The 21310-nt window shown below is 43.4% G+C and overlaps 1 protein-coding gene across 3 annotated transcripts in view; it reads left to right on the top strand.

Annotated features, from left to right (window-relative positions):
* The first annotated feature begins 1559 nt into the window (after positions 1-1559).
* LOC112146694 overlaps positions 1560-21310 on the top strand; it is a 50494-nt gene continuing 30743 nt past the window's right edge. For all 3 annotated transcript variants that reach the window (XM_024272658.2, XM_024272659.2, XM_036213372.1), the window contains exons 1-6: positions 1560-1667; positions 13519-13584; positions 13811-13876; positions 19806-19856; positions 19952-20071; positions 20141-20261. In XM_024272658.2, coding sequence (XP_024128426.1) covers positions 13546-13584; positions 13811-13876; positions 19806-19856; positions 19952-20071; positions 20141-20261 — 397 coding nt within the window. In that variant the 5' untranslated portion in view covers positions 1560-1667; positions 13519-13545. The remainder of the gene's footprint in view (positions 1668-13518; positions 13585-13810; positions 13877-19805; positions 19857-19951; positions 20072-20140; positions 20262-21310) is intronic.

The following is a 21310-nucleotide window of genomic DNA, read 5'->3' as shown; positions in this document are numbered from 1 at the left end:
ATTCTATCACATAGCATTGTTTCCTTTGTCTGTAATAAAAAATATATATGCATATATATATTATAAAGTGTTTCATAGGCGGTGGCTTTTTTTGTTTGTTTTTTCGCATTGTAATCCACTCAGCAGAAGCTCTCGGTTGTTGGGACAAACATAAATTCTTGTGATCAACAAGTTTTACTGTTTGGAAATGACTCTGTCGTTTAGTAGGTGGGGCTGCACGGTGGCGCAGTGATTAGCACGATTGCCTCACAGCTAGGGGAACCGGAAAAACATCAACTGGGACCTTTCTGTGTGGAGTTTGCATGTTCTCCCCGTGCATGAGTGGGTTTTCACCGGGGACTCCGGCTTCCTCCCACCGTCCAAAAACATGCTTCATAGGTTCATTGGTGACTCTAAATTGCCCCTAGGTGTGATTGTGAGAGTGGATGTGTGTGTGACTGAGGCCCTGTGACAGACTGGAGACCTGTCCAGGGTGAACCGCCTTTGCCCATCAGCGGCCGGGATAGGCTCCAGCACCCCCGGGAGGGGGAAAAAGCGGTCAGGAAAATGAATGAATGAATGTATAGAGGGTGAAGAGCAGAAGTGACGTGTGGTTCGCGCATGCGGTGTAAGATGTGCAACATAAAATACATAAAATGCAGCGACATGCATAAATGTTCACCAGATTAACAAATACAGACCACAATGCATTGCGGTTGACCAAGTTCAAACAAAATAATGTTTACATTTATTTTTTAATAAACCGTCTACATTTACACCATCAGAACACAGTGGCATTAAAAATAAACGTCATGAAATGTTTGTATTTATTCAATTTACACTTCATAAAATCGGTGATATCACATCCGTGTTTAGAAAAACGAAAGAAAAGTAGTGAGCATCGTGTCCGAAGTACCTTTAAAATCCAGGGCACTGTATAGTTTTTAGGAGTTGAGGAGGGAATTCGAACACAACCTATGAGAAGAAAAAAACAAAAACGATGTTTTAGACCACAAATGGTTACTATGAAATATATTTCCTTAAATGAGTTTAGAAATTTCATGCCTGTGAGTTGATAAAGATGTTCACTTCATCAGCAATCTATGCTTAGGTCGACCAAGCATTAGCATTAGCCATCCTATGGAAATTTAATTAAACGTTAGCATCAAGCTAGTGGACTTTCCCTTTATGTGCTAAATCGATTTATATTTTTTATGAATTGATCTGTTAGGCTTAAATTGATTCAAATTGATTGATTCATTTTATTAACCCAGCCCTCCTAGCCTGTGTTTATCTTATATGTAAATATAGCTTATATTTAGCATATTTTTTATAGTAACTTAATATATATATCTTCAAATTGGGGTACTTTATTGTTTCACTTGTTTCCCTAAACTGGATTCTCTTAGTTTAAATGACTTTCCTCTTAGAAATGCAGATGTGTTTTTACAAAAGTAATTACAATTTACAGATTGTGGTGATTGCTTCGTCGAAAGTAATATTACTTTAGACTGTCGCCTTGGAATGCATGCTGTCATCGTGGAAAGCCCGTCAGGCACATGACCGGCCGGGGGGTTGGTGGGCGGGAAGCCTTATTAAAGGGAAGAAAGCGAAAGTACAGTTGCCATTTTGCAAGCAGACCTTGACCGCTATCTGGAACCGGAGTACCGCGCGGCACTCGCAGCACGGTAAGCCCGAGACGACGCGACTATCCGCGGGGGAGGCGTCAGCGCCGCTTCCTGCGCGCGAGCTTTAGAGCGCGCGGAGGAGGACGGCAGGTCCGCTTCATTCATGCTGCTGTCCATGGGGTTAGGCAGAACCTCCATCGTGACGGGCTGGCCACTCCTCCGTGGAGGGGCTGCAGAGCAGACGGCTCTCAGACGGCAGCTGACCTTTCGTTATGTTGCGCCTGCATGAGAAAAGCCACGTTTCTGTGAGAAGGGTGTACCTGCAGGCCCGGAGACCCAGCAGGGTTCTCAGGACCGCATTCTCAGGGCCCAGGCTTTTTTAACACAGCGCCCCTATCGCAGGGGTCACCGACATGGTGCTTAGCCCCCAAAGACCAGATGCTCCCAGGTCTCTTCTAAAAATAGCACAACTTACTTGTGAGTTGCATCTAAAATTCAATTTTACTCTGTTGCTTTTTTTTTTTTTAATTACACTTTCATTTATATAGATTTAAAAATCAAAACGTCTTAAAAATATGTTCATGATACATTAACTTTAGATAAATTTAGGTGACCACTACTCCAGTTCAAAGATCATGAATTTTGTTTAAAATGCTGCAAATTTGGTCATTAGTTCAAAATGTTACAAGATTAGTTAAAAATTGTGTAAGTTGAGTTTTCTTTAACATTACATAGTTGATAAACATGGGGCGTTTTTCCCATGAAATGTAGTGATGTAAGTGATCATCTCAAAATATAACAATTACTGAGATTAATTAAGTCCTGAATATTGATATCTGTTTCCAGCTTGTTGTCATTGTTGATAATTATGGTGAGAAATCAATGTCTTTGTATAGAAGAGTGTAATTATTTATTATTGATGTAGTAGTTCACTTTTGGCTTATCCCTTTCGGGGTCTCCACAGCATAACAGCACCCACTGTTTCGCATAAGTGATTTGGCAGAGTTTTTACGCCGGATGCCCTTAATTATAACTAACTATAACTAAGCAAAATTTGTTATTTCAAACTGGTAGTCTTTCGTATGACTCAGTGCCCATGAAGTAGCCCTCACTTTCAAAAAGGTTGGTGACCCCTGATTTATCGTCTTTCTTAAAAGCCTCGAGAATGAGAACGTGAAATAGAAAATGGTCTATTTTCATTTTTTTAATGCTATTATTACAAAATAAAGACAGGAAAATGTTAACACTCTTGTTTGTTCTTTAATGCAGTGTTTCCCAACCCTGGTCCTCAGGGCACACTGTCCGGCATTTTTTTAATCCAACCCTGCTCAAACACACCTGCCTTTGATGACTGCTGAGCCTGATGATGATCTGAATCAGGTGTGCATAAGCAGGGCAACATGGAAAACATGCGGGACAGTGTGCCCCAAGGACCAGGGTTGGGAAACACTGCTTTAATGAACTTGTTCTTAAAATAACTTGCATTGTCAGTAAATATAAGCTTATCTATGAGTACACTTATTCTATGCTAAAAGTCATGTTGTATACTTGAAGTTTACTGTTTATATGCCATTGTAAACATAAACTTCTCTTTAGTATGTCGAAGTATTCAGTTAATATGCTCCCTACGCTACACATAAAGGGTCTTTACTGCTATACTTATACCTATAGGTGTACTTAATAAACTTTTTTAAAAGTTTTAGCAGGCCTACATTTTGCGAAGGGGGTGTACACTCACACACACACACATATGGGTGCAAAAAAGTATTCAGTCAGCCACCAATTGTGCAAGTTATCCCACTTAAAAAGATGAAAGACCTGTAATTTTCATCAAATGTATACCTCAACTATGAGAGACAAAATTACAAAAATCCAGAAAAGCATATTGTCTAATTAAAAAAAGAAATACAATAATTGCTGCTTGAAAATAAGTATTTGCTCAATGACAAAGGTGTAACTAAATACTTTGTTCTATACCCTTTGTTGGCAATAACAACAATCAAATATTTTCCGTCAGTTTTCACAAACTGTTTCTGGTATTTTGGTCCATTCCTCCATGCAGATCTCCTCTAGAGCAGTGATGTTTTGGGCCTGTCCCTGGGCAAAGCAGACTTTCAAATACTTCAACTCCCTCCAAATATTTTCAATGGGGTTGAGATCTGGAGACTGGCTAGGCCAGGGGTGGGCAAACTGCGGCCCGAGGGCCATTTTCGGCCCGTCAAACTATGCATAATAATCCTTATTAATGTTTTATTTCGCATGTATTTCTGGTGTTTATGATGCACTACAGATCTATTCTTCATGTGGTGTTGGAACATTTCTTGTCTTTTTTTACTGGTGTTCATGTGTGTTTCTAAGTTAGACAGCAATTTTTCTGATAATTCAAACACCACATGAACACAGCATTTCTTTAAGTTTGTGTTTTTCCTTTATGGACATCAACCTGCTGGTGCAGTTGGCACCAAAATGAGAACAAAAGCCAGTTTTGACTCCACAAAAGTCCAAACAGACTTTCAACACGTTCTGTTTGTAAAATTGCATAAGTTTATTTTCAATCAAGATTAAAGTATGTTCTGTGCATGTGGTCCTGATCAGGCCCTTCAGTCAAATTTTAGAACCCTTTGTGGCCCACGAGTCAAAAAGTTTTCCCACCCCTGGGCTTGGCCAATCCAAGACCTTGAAGTGCTTCTTATGAAGCCACTCCTTTGTTACCCAGGCACTATGTTTGGGACGGTCGTCATGCTGAAAGACCCAGCCACGTTTCTATTGAATGATGGAACGAGCTTTTTACTCAAAATCTGACCATACATGGCTCCATTGGCACTTTCCCTTGGATGCAACCATTCTTTTTCCTCCAAACACGAGTAGAGTTCTTATCAAAAAGTTCTATTTTAGTTTCATCTGACTAGGGCTGGGCGATATGACGATAAAAAACCGTGTACGATATCCAAAGCTGACGATAGGTCATTTTTAAGATATCGTTATATCGCGATATTCTACGAAAAGCTGCAAGAGCGAGAAGGCAAAAGCTTGTTGACAGCTGTGACTTTAAATCCGAGCTGCTGCTGCTCCCCCTCCTCCTCCTCCTCCTCCCCGGTGTGTTTTTCCTGTTTGGAAGTCACGTGACAAACAACGGGACAGAGTCGCGTGCGCCGTCGAGTAATGAATGACGGAGGTCCGAAAAAGTAACAAAAGGAGACGCAGTGTCTTGCAATCGACTTCAAAAATAATCCGATGGAGAGGAATCATCACGGGACAGGAATCGCATTTTAATAGAGAGAAATCAGGCTGAGAACTTTGAACTGTGTGCTAAAGTTTAGGCTAAAGTGGGTGCTAGCAACCTGTGACAGACATGCTAGTTTGGCTCTTTAATGTATGTTTTTATTAATGTTTCGTGTTTTTAAACATAGCGGATGTTAATCGCACGTATTAACGTTCAACCTGCACAAAAACTGATGGTAATTCATGTAGGAAACACGTAAAATGTTCTGTCAAGATGCACGGTGCTGCATTGTTTTGCTAGCTCTTTGCATAGCTTTTGCTAGCTACTGTAAGAGCCTAAATCTTATCGTCGGTCGCACTCCCCTTGTAAGAAGTGTAAGTGAGTTTGCACATAATTTTCTTAATCCGTGGCGTCACCGTTGAGCTTCTTTCTTGGCCGTACGGACCGAATAAAAGCCCAACTAGAAGAAACAGCGCTAATGCTAACGCTAGCTTTCTGCTCAGTGACATAAACACAGCAGAGAGCAGATGTTAGTGAAGGAGCTGTGGATGTAAACTTTTTAAAACATTTACTGCTATTATCTCTGTGTTTTGAATCTTAACAGTTTGGCAGATGTATTTGATGTTATCATCCAAGTTTAAAAATGTTTTTGTATCAGTTAAAGATGCTAGCTGGAGCCTTTTTCTCAAAGTACAACGAAATCGTCTATTTGAAGGTAAATTCTGAAGCAATTGAGATTTATTTAGCATGTATGTAATCCAAAAATAATAAAAGTTTCAGTTTCATTTTAAAATGTGGTAAATGGTGTTTTTTTTTAATTATTATTATTTTTATTATTTAGCATGTTGAGCTGTTTTTAATAGAGAAAGGACTTTACTAAACTTTATCAGTCATTCATGCTATAAACTTCATCAATCTCCCTCATTTCTGGTCTTGGGTGACAATCATTTACAAGCTCTGTTTTATGGATTTTAGCACAAAGGAAAAATTAAAACTCACTGATATTTAGAAGCTGTTCATTTGACAGCAATGCATTACCTGTAGCAGTAGAAAACGCAATTCTTGCAATATTTACAGGTTAATCTTAATAGATAACTATTTAATTCGAATAAATGTAAATATTTGTTCAAAAATATGTTTACTTCTTTCAACTAAAATCAATATAATTAAATTTGAATTTATTTTAAAAATATCGTGATAAAATCGATATCGTGAAATAAAATTTAAAAAATCGTGATTTTATTTTTTTGCCATATCGCCCAGCCCTACATCTGACCATAGAACATTCTCCCAATCCTCTTCTGGATCACTCAAATCTGGGATAGGCAATTCCAGGCCTCGAGGAACGCTGTGTCTGCGTGATTTCAAGATGTCCAAGCCGTACTCATAACTGATTACCCGGCTCAGGTGTTTTTTTTTTCCATTTTCTAAATTGCTTTGTCCCTTTCGGGGTTTTAGAGCTGATGGAGCCTAACCCGACTGCTTCGTGGTGGTCGCTAGTCTGTTGCAGAGCCACAATTACATACCCATAAACACTCACCTCTAGGGGTAATTTATAGTAACCAATCAACCTCCATCCATCCATCCATCTTCTTCCGCTTCATCCGGGACCGGGTCGCGGGGGCAGCAGTCTAAGCAAAGATACCCAGACTTCCCTCTCCCCGGCCACTTCCTCCAGCTCCTCTGGGGGACCCCGAGGGGTTCCCAGGCAAGCCGAGAAACATAGTCTCTCCAGCGTGTCCTGGGTCTTCCCCGGGGCCTCCGCCCAGTGGGACATGCCCGGAACACCTCTACCAGGAGGCATCTGGATCAATGCCCGAACCACCTCAACTGGCTCCTCTCGATGCGGAGGAGAAGCGGCTCTACTCCGAGCTCTCTCCGGGTGACTGAGCTTCTCACCCTCTCTCTAAGGGAGCGCCCAGACACCCTACGGAGGAAACTCATTTCAGCCGCTTGTAGTCGGGATCTCGTTCTTTCGGTCACGACCCAGAGCTCATGACCATAGGTAAAGATCGACCGGCAAATCGAGAGCTTTGCTTTCTGGCTCAGCTCTCTTTTCACCACAATGGACCTGTACAGCGACCGCAAAATGGAGGACGCCGCTCCAATCCGCCTGTCGATCTCATGCTCCGATCTTCCATCACTCGTGAACAAGACCCCAAGATATTTAAACTCCTCCACCTGAGGCAGGACCACTCCACCCACCGAGAGAGGGCAAACTACCTTTCTCTGGTCGAGAATTATGGCGTCAGAGGACCAATCAACCTATGATGGATATTCTTGGATGGTGAGAGGAAGCTGGAGTCCTCGGAGAAAACCCACACATGCACGGGAGAACATGCAAACTCCACGCAGAAAGGTCCCCATTGATGATTCTGTTACAGGTCCCCAAGCCGGAACTTGAACCAGAGACCTGTTTGGTGTGAGGCAAGAGCGCTAACCACAGCACCACCTTGCAGTCTGGTTCAGGTGTGTCTGTCCAATTACAACATGCCAGAGCGGGGGAATGTTGGTAAACATGCAAGAATGCGGCACTTGAGGCCTGGAGCTGCCTATCCCTAATCCGAAGGCTCTCTTTAATGCAAACTTAGACGGGCCTGCACATGTAATGGCTTTAACAGTGGGACACGTCTTGAACTGCAGGATTTGAGGCCCTAGTGGTGTAGTGTGTTACTGATAGTAGCCTTTGTTACTTTGGTCCCGGCTCTCTGCGGGTGAGGTTGTGGACAGGTGTCTTTTATATAGATAACCAGTTCAAACAGGTGTCATTAATACAGCTAACGAGTGGAGGACAGAGGTTCCTCTTACAGAAGAAGTTACAGGTCTGTGAGAGACAGAAATCTTGCTGGTTTGTAATTGACCAAATAATTGTTTTCTGCTATAATTTACATCAGAATATGTGATTTTATGTATTTTATACATATATATATAGATATATATATATATATATACACACCCCAAAAGATTTCAGATTTTTTGCCGATGTGTCGAGCATTTGATTAATAACATAAGTTCACCCTAAAACTTTGTAAGGTCATTGGTTCTTGGTGTATTCAAACCCCCATGCTTCACAGTGGTAATTGGCATATATACCAAAGAGTTCCATTTTAGTTTAATCTGACCACATGACTTCAAAGAGGTCAAATTTGGATGAGTATGGATAAATGTAAAAATAACACTGTAATTTTTGGGGAAAAAAAGAGAAGAAAACAAGACATTGTAAATAAAAAAAATAAATAAAATAAAATATGATAACAGTTTCAGACTCAAAAATACTCATTGTAAACTTAAAATAATTATTGAAAATGTGAAAAAATTACAATGTAAACTTGAAAGAAATTATTGAAAAAGCTCTCATTTTTCAGCGTTTTGAAGGCCCTTAAATAGGATCAGGTCAACAGCGGAAACTTGAAAACTGAATTGAAACTGAAAACTCAAAGCAACAAGGGAGAAAACACTTTTTGTCCCCCAAATTTTTAATGGTTCTTTCAATTTTCCTTTTTGTCCCCTCAAATTTACAAACTGATTTTTTTTCAATTTTACAATTTTATATATATATATATATATATATATATATATATATATATATATATATATATATATATATATATATATATATATATATTTCAATAATCCTTCAAGTTTTCAATATGCATTTTTGAGTTTAAAACTTTTCAGTTTTATTTCCAATCCACCTCTGTGGATTCAAAATTGACCCCATAACCGTCTCCCGATCCTCCTCTGTATCATCCAGATAGTCTCTGTAGAACTTCTGGTTATTTGTTGGTTTAAAGGATAACCAAATAGGGAAGTTGGAGGCTGACTCCACCCACAGCTTAAATATGAAAATCCAGTCAGAGGGGTGGAGCTGAAGATCAGGACTGTTATCATTAGGTGTGTTTGAGATCCCCAGGCGCTGCGCAGATGGCCTGGATTGCGGTGCATGTTGGTTAGTTTCTTGCACTGATGTCAAATGTGCGCCGTCACCAAGTATCGCGAGAAAGGGGCGGGTTCAAGGCGCCTTACTAAGCCAGCGCAGCCAGAAAATAGGTACTGCGCTGGCTGCATGCCGCCTTGAGGACTACAAAACAATGCATTGTGGGAAACGGTGTCCACACAGTTCCTGCAGTTCGGTGTAAAATAACTGGCGCTAAATGAAGGACATCGGTGTATTTTTTTACTTTTTCTGGAAGGTAGTGAATCATTGATGAAAAAATAAACAAGATTTCAAATAGTCTGTGGTTATATTTGCTATTGTTGCCTCTAAAACTTAACTTTAATTTAATTTTATTTATTTATTTGGGACAGTGCACATGCAATGAATCCCGCGGCTATTTTACAGTTTTACTCTAAAATATGTTAAAAATAATATAAAAGACACAACAGCACAAATCATACTAGGAGGAGTGGCATATTAACTTTCAGACGAATGGTAAGGACAACCCCCAACTCCTCGATCTCGTACAGTCTCGTCATTCGCCCTCATCTCAGGCGCCTTTCCCCGCCCGCTCCAGCAGCAGCTTAGTCTCGCCGACGATGCAGGCGAGGCGCTGGGGATCTCAAACACGTCTATTGTTGGAGCTGCAGATCATGATGTCAGACTTCTGAAACTTAAACGGTTTGACCAATCACAACATTTAACTGTAATACATCAATTCAACATGTAGGGGGCAGCACACAGACAGTTTTTGACTATATTTTCAAGAATTGAACAATTTTATTTTAATTTATCAAAAATGTTGCTATGACCAACAGACAGCACTTTTAAAGCCTCATTTATAGAGGTCAACAGCCAAAAAAAGTTGATTTAGGGTCTGGTTACGTCCCACAGAGCAGCCATTTGGCTTTTCTACCTATAAAACCCGCACGGCAGCCAGTTGGCTCAAAGGCTTTAAGCCATTATCCTTAATCAGGTGTGAATTGAGGCTTTTGTTATGTAAACAAGCTCCACCAAAGGTGGGGCCATGCTGAACCACTTCAACAAAACTTGTTTTCATTTTGCCATCTGGGACTTCTAGTGTTAAGCTCTGTGAGATAATCCATGATGATGTACATGTTACTAAGTAACCGTTCTGCGATTCTCCCAGCTCGTTTCTGGTCATTTCTCCTAGTTCTGGGCTGTCTCCTTGCAGTTCTGAAGGTGTTTTCTACGCCACCAGGTGTGATTCTTTCATGGATCTTCAGGTGGAGGGAGATTGTTATTGATCTTGTATTTCTTTAATTTCCTAATAGGTAATCTTTTCTTTCAAGCTGCTATTTTATCATAGATTGGTTCATCCCAGTCTTGTTTAAGTCTACAATCTTGTCTTTGGTGTCCTTAGACACGTTTTTTTAATCTTGGTGAAGATGTTGCAGTAGGGCTGTTGACAGGTGTGGACAGGTTGTCTTTTATACAGAAAACTAGTTCAAACAAGTAACATTAATATGGGTAACCAGTGAAGGACAGAGGAGGTTCTTAATGAAGAAGAAACAGGTCAGGGTGATAATTCTTGCTCCATTACATACTAAAATTCTTTAAAAATCAGACTGATTTCTCATAATCTTTTTTCCTTTCACTCTCTCACAGTTGAAGTGTGTCAATGATAAACTTTACAGAACAAAGTCAGTTTTTAAAATAAAGTACTTTTTTTCTTTAAAGTTAGTGTCATTTTAGTTTTTTGTTTGTTAAGTGTCTATTTTCTATATCTAGGAAGTTATCAAATAATGTTTGTTAGATACAGAGAAAATCAGAAAATGTAAAGTGCTTATAAATGCTCAGCGCATCTGAACTAGTTTATACACATTTCTATACTGTTATACAGTCACATTTGATAAAGTTCTTCTAGAGTAGTCTGAGACCACCACAGAAACTGCTGTCAAACCCAATTCAGACCCACATTTTCTGCCCACTTTTAAACCATATGGGGCCCACTTGGCCTTACTGGCTGGGAATAATCACAGAAGTGTTTCTATTCCATCAAACTACATGTTTTTTACTCAAGCCTCGTTTCCACTGAGCAGTCCGGTACGGACTGGTAAGGAGTAGTACGAGGCGGATCAGTTAATTCTGGCGAGTGTTTCCACTCAGTTAAGCCTCGCTTCCACTGAGCGGTTTGTTTTCACGGTGCATCTGTGGTGTAGATCGCTAGCGTGTCATTGAGTCATTGTAGTGCGACGACTAGAAAATCAACAACAATGGAGGTCATCCAGCAGCTCGTCTTTTTCATACTTTACTTTTTGTACATCGTGTATACAGCGTCCACAGACCTCCGCAAATCCACGAATACAGAGAAGCCCCAGTCTCTGTCTCACCCCCAAGAGACTGTCTGCTACCTATCTATACTTATTAAAACCCTTCTGATCATGCTCTGTAAACATTTATTAAAGAACAGCAGAATATTGCTCAACATAGAGTTTTTTTTATTATCCAGGATAATGGACTGCAAACTTTTCATGAAGACTGTCTCTCTGTCTCTGAGCGTTAAGAAAATGTGTGCTTCAACCTTCATTAGCTAAGTGCAAGAGGCCATCTCTATCCAGAATTTGCTGGTTTTATCCATAATAAACACCTCCTTTAATGATAATTATTATGATAATTATCATAATAATGCCTCTGAGTCAGCTGATTTCTCCATGCAGGCTTGCTGTGAATGTGCACACATCTGTGTGTGTGTGTGTAACGGATGGGCTGGTGTGCTCTTCATCTGCACTTCTCTCTCGGGAAATTCCCGCACCTTCAAAAGTAAAAATTTCATGCAGGTTTTCTGAGTTTTCTGAGTTTTTGTGAAGAACCTGAGGAGTCACGTGACTTCAAAAAAAAATCTTCAAATAAGTGAAACCCCAAATATAGGAATGTGTATAAGAACACTAACAGGAATTTAATGTTGTTTGTAAGAAGATTGAAGGCAGCTAGGAAAAATATTGCCGTAAAGTGGAAAATGGAATTGCTAGCTTTTTTTTCTAGCTTAGCGCTATACTGGTGCTTGCTAATGTCATCATCACTCTCTGCCAATCAGCAGGTGGCTACGGCGGCTCCGCCCCACTACGATCTTATTTTGATCCATTACTAAAAGTATCCCCAGTGGTCTTTAAATTAAGATGATTCTGTTTTTAACCAAACCAAAAAGCCCGTGTCGTCTTCTAGAAAATTCTGTTGTAGTTTGAGCGAGGAATTCAAAGTGAGCCATGCTAGGGAGGTTCTGCAATACAGCGATTCAGAGGACCCGAAGGAAAATTCACCTCGAAACTAGAGAGAAAAACTCAGTAAATGACCACACCAAGAAGCAGAGTTACTTATGGATAATGCAGAAACAAATATAATGGGAAGATGCCATCATCCTTTTTCTCAAAGGACTGCTTCTTGCCTCGCTCCTTTTATTCTAAAGCACAAGTGGGAGGTTACAACATTCAAACAAAGAAACAAAGTTGAATAGTTCATTGGAAGTGTCATGTAATGAACCCATTGAGCTGCTGCCCCCCCTCACTTCACATGCGCTGTCAGGTTTACAGTCTGATCAGATGCACATGAGAAGCGTTCAGCGGTATTTAAAATAAATAACCATCCTAACAAGTGAACAGCTGGATCTTCTTTCTATTTGAAAATACGACCAGGTCCTTTGAAGTTTCTCTCGCGCTCCTCAGACGGCTGCCTCTAATTTAGGCTGAAGCTGGAAAAGTGAAGAAGATGAAACTTTGGTTGGTGATTTTATGGAGGAGCTGTACCATTCCGTATGATACTCAACTTATAATTTATAAGCTACAATCAAAACAGTGAAAAAAGAAAAATGAACGTTAAACAAACAAAAAAGTCCAAAGCACATAACCTCAGAGTGAAATCTATTTCTACAGAGTAAATCCTCATCTAAAAATGTCGACAGCATGCTCCTCTTGTTGTTTCAAACTGCTGCATCGGTACATTCCATTGAGGAAAACAACAGTAGGACAATGATTGGTACATTGTTGAATTGTAAAGTAGGTGTTAAAAGGTCTTCACGGAGCCATTGATGAAGTCTGCTCCCATTGGCTACCCGTCATCTGTCAATCAAACCCCCCAGACGGTCGACGTCAGACCCACAAACGCTTATTGAGCCATCTGATTGGTCAATTTATAACTCTAATAACTTGTGATAATGGAAAAAAATCTTTAAAAAAAATTAGGATTAGAAAAAAGAAGTTAATCAGAAAGCAGCAGAGGAAGAATGATTATTCTGACATATAAAATGACTGAGAAATAACTGTCTGTTTCTCAATGTAAGTCAATGGGACTTTGGCCTTTTTGCAACCCAGTGGTACTTCCTATATGGAACACGGAAGGAGGGGGGTTAGCTCAGTCCAGTTATTTTATATACAGTCAATGAATGAACCATTTGGGAACATTTTCAGTTCAAACAGCACCCTTCCTCCTCCTCAGGACAGTGTATCTTAAACCCCCTCATCCATGCTTGGGAAAGGAAACAGGTGATTAAACACTGAACAACTGTTTCTAAGAGGTGAAAAGGTCATCTTTAAGCTACAGCTTGGGTTAACATTTTAAACCACTTTTAAACAATGATAAGAATAAAACAATTTCTTGAACGGTCTCCATACCAGGAATCGAAGTGAAAGATCTGGTAGAGTATTTGGATCAACGTTTTGGAGCCTTAAATCTTAACAGACACATTTGTCTTGTTGCCGAGATTCTAATGCTGTGATCTTTGACTCTGGTTGCAGAATAAGCCTATATGAAACTTTGGCAGTATGGAGCGTGCTGGACACCTATCATACCTGATTCTACTGGTAAATATGATTTCTTTCCTGTTTTGAGACATTGGACTTATAACTGAGGGTTTGAAGCAGTAATCATAGAGGCAATATGACGTACGGAGTTAAAAACTCTGCAGTAGGATTTGACTTTGTGAAGTTAAGATGTTACACGGAAGGGAAAAAGTTTTGGTCTGTCTTTGATTTTTTGTCAGCTAATCTTGACCAATGCATTAATTCATGTCAAACTTTTGTTTTCTAGGCTTATCTGAGCATTATTGACCAGTCAAAAGCAAAATGCCAAAATGGGCTGGAGGACGGATTTTTGGTATTTCTTCAATTCACTGGTTTCTCTAAACATTTCTTAGAGAACAAACATCAAAAGTTGTTAGATGACATAACCTCCTAGTTAGTGCTGGGCGATATGGAAAAAAATGTATGTCATAAAATACTTTATATCACGACTGAATAGTTTAGTGCAGCAAAATAAATCCAATGAGAACAGATGTGGCTGATATAAAGCAGCCTTCACATTTGTTCCAAAAATCAAAGGTATTTGAACTGAATTTGTAAAAAAAAAGAACTTTTTATGAAAAACATTTTTTAAATTGCACAACAGTTTCACGTTTCTGAGTAGAAAAACACATTTTTCACAAAATTCTCTTAGAATTACATCAATAATGTCAACTGTTGAAGAGTTACCATAACCAAAACAATATAAACACTGGAGATAAAGCTCCAATGTTAAAGCTTTTTTTTTTTTTTTACAGAACTTAAGTCATTGAGCAGAACTTCTGTCTCATTTTTTGAATGGATAAAGAAGTTCTCGCTAGTTTTACTGTAAAAACAGGAAGCTTCACCGACACTTTATTTCGCAGATTTGTTTACTTCTGGTGACAGTTGAGCAGCACATTCGTCTTTAAAATCCAACTGTCACAAACAGGCAGACAGCTGGTTCCACGTGCAGCAGGTTTATTAATAGTCCACAGAATAAGCAGGATCAGACAGGCAGAGGTCATACACGGGCATGGGATCATCCGAGGCGAGAGAGAAGGGGAGTCAGAGTCCAGGCGAGGGTCAGGGGCAGGCGGCAGGCAATCAGAGTAGCAGGGTCGGAGGCAGAAGGTCAGGTCCTGGAGTAAACGCTCAGAGCTGCAGGCAGGGTGGCACAAAGAAAGCAGAGAGTGAAGTGTGGAGCCAGACTATAAGCTGAGGAGGTGATGAGGTGATGGGGAACAGCTGAGCTGATGAGTCCAGGTGGTGGCAGGTGGTGAACTCAAAACTCTGGTGAGCGCTCCCTCTGGTGACCGGAGATGGTAGCAGCAGGTTGCTCCATGACAGAGCCCTCCCCCTGGGAGCGGCTCCGGAAGCGAGGAACCCTCCGACGCCGGGGTCGTCCACGGGTTCGGGGAGCAGGTCTGTCTGGGTGGCGATGGTGGAACTCACTGATCAGGGAGGGGTCAAGGATGTCATCTGCGGTGACCCAGGAGCGTTCTTCTGGGCCGTACCCCTCCCAATCCACCAGATATTGAAGCCGACCCCGCCGGCGCCGGGAGTCCAAGAGCTCTCTGACGTGGTAGGCCGCCTCCCCCTCCACCATCACCGGGGGTACCCCAACCTCCGACGGGTCAGGATGAGGCTCTGTTTCCGGGGGACCACCGGCAGGTTTCAGCAAGGAGGTGTGGAAGGTGGGTGAGATGCGGTATTCCGGAGGCAACTGTAGGCGATAGGATACAGGGGTGATCTGACGGAGGATCTTGAAAGGACCCACATACCTCGGACTAAGCTTCTTCCAGGGGAGCCGCAGACGGAGGTCTCGGGTCGAGAGCCAGACCCACTGGCCGGGAACCAGATCGGGCCCAGGACGCCAGCGCCGATCGGCCTGCACCTGGGTTCGGCGAACAGCACGTTGGAGCTGAACATGAGCTGCCTCCCACGTCTCCTCACAGCGATGGAACCACTCGTCCACTGTCGGCAGCTCCGTAGATCCGCCTGACCAGGGGAAGAATGGAGGTTGAACCCCTAGCACACACTGACAGGGGGTGAGTCCTGTGGCAGCCTTCCTGAGGGAGTTCTGGGCGTATTCGGCCCAAGCCAGGAATCGACTCCAGTCCTCCTGGTGTTGACTGCAGTAGGTGCGGAGGAACCTCCTGACTTCCTGGTTCAGGCGTTCCACTTGGCCGTTAGATTGAGGATGGTAGCCGGAGGTGAGGCTCACATTTATGCCCAGACCCCTGCACATGGCTTGCCACACCCGAGAGGTGAACTGCGGACCACGATCTGACACAATGTCCTCTGGAAGTCCGTAGTGCCGGAACACGTGGTCGAGGAGCTGCTCTGCGGTCTCCAGAGCCGTGGGCAGCTTGGGCAACGGGATCAGCCGGCAGGCTTTTGAAAAACGGTCAATGACTGAGAGGATGGTAGTATTACCTCTTGACCGGGGCAGATCAGTAATGAAGTCCACTGCGATGTGGAATGGGCAGGGGTTGCAGGAGGCCGGCTGGAAGCTGTCGTGGCGACTTTGCAGTTTGACAGGCAGCACACCGGGTGACGTAGGATAGGCGCCTGTGTGAAGCGCTGTTTCAGTGTCCGGAACGCCTCTGCTGCAGCCGGAGTCCAGGTCAGGCGTTTGGGAGCCCCCTTCAGGAGGGCCGTGAGAGGAGCTGCCACCATGCTGAAGCCCCGGATGAAACGCCGGTAGAAGTTGGTGAATCCGATGAATCTTTGGAGCTCCCTGACAGTGGTCGGCTGAGGCCACTGCTGCACAGCCTCCACCTTGGCCTGATCCATGGCCACGCCCTCTGCACCGATTATGTATCCCAAAAACGCGATTGAGGTCCTGTGAAACTCGCATTTCTCCTCCTTGGCATACAGCTGGTGTTTAATGAGCCGCTGCAGCACCTGCCGGACATGCGTGACGTGTTCCTCAAACGAGTCAGAATAAACCAGGATGTCGTCGATGTATACGATAACAAAACGTTGTAGCATGTCATGGAAAATGTCATCAACAAAGGCCTGGAATACTGAGGGAGCGTTACAGAGACCGAAGGGCATGACCAGGTACTCATAATGTCCTGAGGTGGTCGAAAAGGCGGTCTTCCATTCATCCCCCTCCAGTATTCTGATGAGGCTATAAGCGCTCCTCAAGTCCAGTTTTGTGAAAAAGCGGGCTGAGCGGAGCTGCTCCAGTGCGGAGGGAACCAGAGGCAGAGGGTAACGGTATTTTACAGTCACTTCGTTCAGGTTGCGGTAGTCCACACATGGTCTCAGACCACCACCCTTCTTCTTCACAAAGAAGAAGCCAGCAGATGCAGGTGACATTGACGGTCGGATGAAACCCTTAGATAATTCCTCCTGGATGTAGGACTGCATGGCAGCTGACTCAGGTTGCGACAGCGGGAACACCCGTCCTCGGGTGGGCACCGCTCCTGGCAGAAGATCAATGGCGCAGTCGTAGGAGCGATGTGGAGGGAGCTGTGTGGCACGTTGTTTGCTGAAAGCCACCTGCAGATCCTGGTATTGGACCGGCAACCCCTCCTCCACTCCTGTCGTGCTGATATCCATGAGGGCGGCGGCCGCAATCGGCCATGAGACTGCAGGAGCAGACCCCTGGGGAACCTGAAGGCGGTGTGTCGGCAGTGAACGGAGGTGAACATGAGTCTGTGTACTGACCAGTTTATATTGGGGTTGTGCTTCTCCAGCCACGGCAGACCGAGGATGACAGGACAGCGGGGAGAGTCTATGGCGAAGAGGCGGAGGGTCTCATGGTGGTGGTCTGGCGTGATGACAAACAGATCCTGGGTCAGAAACTGGATCCGGCCCGACCCCAGGGGTCTTCCGTCCAGGGCGGTGACGGCCACCCGGGTGTCACAGGAAAGCAGAGGCACATAATGATATTGAGCAAAGTCCAGATCAATGAAATTTCCTGCTGCCCCAGAGTCAATCATAGCCTGCGTTTCCACTGCACGGTCATCAAAGTGCAGGACAATAGGTAGAGTGAAGGTGAAAGCAGGTTCACTCACTGGTTTTGCAGAACGATGTGGTTGGCGGTTGGGGCAGGTGTTGCGGATGTGACCTGGCTGACCACAGTAGAGACAGAGATCCTCCTGGAAGCGTCGCGCTCTCTCTCTTGGTGAGAGCTGGGTGGAGCTAAGCTGCATGGGCTCGTAGTGTGGGCCAGAGGCCCCCTGGAGGAGCGATGAGCCACCCCCCGAGCTCACAGGGGCGGGGTGGCGCGGCTGGCGTGTTCTCAGCAGGTTGTCAAGCTTGATGGTGAGAGCGATGAGGTTATCCAATGACAGTCCCTCGTCGCGACACGCCAGCTCTCGCTGCAGCTCTGTGGTGAGTCCCTCGCGGAAGGCCGTTGTCAGCGCGCTGCTCGTCCAGTCAGTGCGCGCCGCCAGAGTCTGCAGAGTCTTTTCCGTCCGCGGGGTGGTTAAACACCTCCAGTAACTGCTGCGTGAAGTCCGTGTACGAATGAAAGGGGAACGATCCTCCCGTCCAGAGCGCAGCTATCCAGTCACGTGCAGCCCCGGTCAGCAGAGAGCACACCAGAGACACTTTGGCTTCCTCCGTCGGGTAGAGGCTTGGTTGTTGCCGGAGAAACAGTTCACATTGCATGAGAAACCCAACACATTGCTCCGGATCCCCGCTGAACTTGTCCGGAAGCGCCATCCGCGGACCCGGTGTGTGAGCAGGTGTCGGATCCGATGCGCAGTCAGCTGCAGGTGACGGCTGGGAGGCTGAAGAGGCCGCAAAGTAGACGCTGCTGACAGGTGGGTTGAGCTGCAGACGTGTCATGATGGCTTCAGTCGCAGCGTTCAGACGTTGAAGCTGGCGTCTGTGTTCGAGCAGTAACACAGCATACCCCGCCGGGTTAGTCGGGGTGGAAACTCCTGCTGCTGGATCCATGTTTGGCGAAGCTTTCTGTCACAAACAGGCAGACAGCTGGTTCCACGTGCAGCAGGTTTATTAATAGTCCACAGAATAAGCAGGATCAGACAGGCAGAGGTCATACACGGGCATGGGATCATCCGAGGCGAGAGAGAAGGGGAGTCAGAGTCCAGGCGAGGGTCAGGGGCAGGAGGCAGGCAATCAGAGTAGCAGGGTCGGAGGCAGAAGGTCAGGTCCTGGAGTAAACGCTCAGAGATGCAGGCAGGGTGGCACAAACAAAGCTTCGCAGAGAGTGGAGTGTGGAGCCAGACTATAAGCTGTGGAGGTGATGAGGTGATGGGGAACAGCTGAGCTGATGAGTCCAGGTGGTGGCAGGTGGTGAACTCAAAACTCTGGTGAGCGCTCCCTCTGGTGACTGGAGATGGTAGCAGCAGGTTGATCCATGACACCAACATTATTCTGTATTCCAGAGCAATAAATATTTGGTGACACTCTACATACTCTATAGTTATAAAGATCATGAATCAGCCACTTGAACGACGCAAATTTTTGGACTCAAATTTTCGGGAGCAGGTAGCGAGTATTCGAGTGCCCCGATACTTATTACAGCTCTATTCCACAACTTTGGTTTATCTCTTATTTTGGTAATCTCATATGTTCATTTTTGTGGACTTTCCTTGAGTGATAGAAGGTTTGTTGTGTTAGCATGCGTACAGGAATAGCCTCCTAGCTTGTTTGCATACTGCAGTCTTCTGCTCTTCGTCGGACGTCTTGAATCCAAAATGAAACCAAATCACAGACGTCCTCTTGTGCTGAAAGTGCTTCTTCTTGGGCTGACTGCATCAGTGTTTATGTCTGTTTCAACTCCGGGGAAACAACTGTTCCGCCTCCATCGTTCTGCACTCATGTTAAGTAGCATAAAGTATGTCGTAAAACTCGCGTGAATGAGAATCACAGAACTTAAAGCAGTTTTATGTCACGAAACCACAAGACGGAGTTTCTTCATGAAGAATCTCTTTTTAATTTTTATTTATTTTCACTTTTATAAATTTTTTTGTGTGCACACTGACGAGGCAACACCTGGGCCATTGTCTCTGTTTATTTAATGACAAATTTGGCGTAATAATTAATCAAATTAGGTTAGAGACGATATAAACGATAGAGGAGAAATGCCACGATAGACACTTTTCTGTCGCCCAGACGATATGTATCGTCATCGCCCACCACTAATCCTAGAATACTGTAAGAAAGTCTGAAGAATGTAATAAAACTGTCATCACAAACAGAATCATGAACTGAAGATGTAAAACTGATTAACTCTTGTTTTTGTTTTTTTTTCACATTTTGCCATTTCTCTTTTCTAGAAAGAGCACTTAAAACAACATATTCCCCTTGTAATCGTTGGAAATTTAACGGTAATTTCTCTAAACTGTTGTTTAAAATTTGGTTCTATTCAACCACATATGGTTTAGCTGGACGTTAAGAGTCTGTATGTCTTCTTTCTCTGCAGACAAGTATGTGCTGTACTATGAAAAACTACAGCGATAGTGAGACATGGAAGAGACACAGTCAAAACAAAACGGAGTGGTATAAGTTAATGAAGCCTGTTCTAGGTTGCTATAATGAAACGGTAAGTAGCTGTCACATTTGTTGATGTGTTTTTGTTGTTTGTTTGACGAGCGTGTTTCTGACCTTTCAGAAGGAGAACCCGATGTGTCCGGATTCTCAAACCATTGAGTGCTGGTCTAACCAAACAGAAGAGGTCCCTCTTTTTTACTTCCTTTGTTTCATGGCTGAAGTAGTGGATCATAAGTTAACAAGTATGACTCAAACCAATGTTTCATGGAGCTTCTTTTTATGTTCTTTGCACTACTGACATAGGTCTCAAACTCCAGGTCTCAATGGCCGGTTTCCATAACTAACCTGCCATTGAAGCTTCTCAATAGCCAGACACACCTGATCCAGGTAATCAGCAACAAAAGAGGCTAGATGTCTCTAAAACCAGCTGGATGCCGGCCCTCGAGCCCTGGAGTGTGACACCCCTGCATTAGAACATCCATCCATTTTTCTACTAAATCCCTTTCGGGGTCACAGGATTGCCAGAGCCTGTCCTGGCTACTGTTGGGCAAAGAGAGAGTCACTCTGTCGCAGGACACACAACCACCGTCACACACTCGCACTTAGAGTAGCGTGTGTTTTTTGTGTGTGGAAGGAGTGCCTGGAGAAAGCCGATTCATGCACGTGAAGAACAGCAGACAGAAAAGTTCCAACTGGGATTTGAACCAGAGCCCTCTTGTTGAGACGACTGAGCGCTAACCACTACACCACTGTGCACCTCTGCATCAAAACATCCCAAATTAAAGCCCCATTCCACAACACTTGGCTCCAGTTCTCCCACAGGTCAAGAAGCACTAGAGCTCTGTATGTCACACATGTCAAAGTCAAGGCCCGGGGGCCGGATCCGGCCCTCCAGATCATTTTATTTTATTGTTATTTATGGCCCGATGTTAGTTATCTTATTTCTAACTAGTGTAAATTTAACTAAATAAATATTTTTATGGAGAGTAAAATATTGAAAGTTATTTAAGGTTTAAGTTGATTTATTCTGGAACAATATTCCTGCCTTTTTATTATTGACAATTATGTTAAAAAGTGATGGTTTCAAAGTTTTAAAAATTGTCATTCTGCTAGCTTTTTGGACTATTTTGGCATTTATTGAGATTTTTCAGGTTAGTTTGGAGTTTAGCTTATATTTCAGCTACATGCTAGCTATTTTAGCTAATTTTGTTTTTTAAATAGTTTTTTAGGCTGTTTTGGAGTCAGGCTAATATTAACAGGTTAGCTGTTTTGACTAATTTAGGCTGTTTCA

This window comes from Oryzias melastigma, linkage group LG8, assembly GCF_002922805.2.
Source record: "Oryzias melastigma strain HK-1 linkage group LG8, ASM292280v2, whole genome shotgun sequence".
Taxonomy (NCBI): domain Eukaryota; kingdom Metazoa; phylum Chordata; class Actinopteri; order Beloniformes; family Adrianichthyidae; genus Oryzias; species Oryzias melastigma.
Note: the sequence above shows the minus strand (reverse complement) of the source record. Positions and strands in the feature narration are given on the sequence as shown.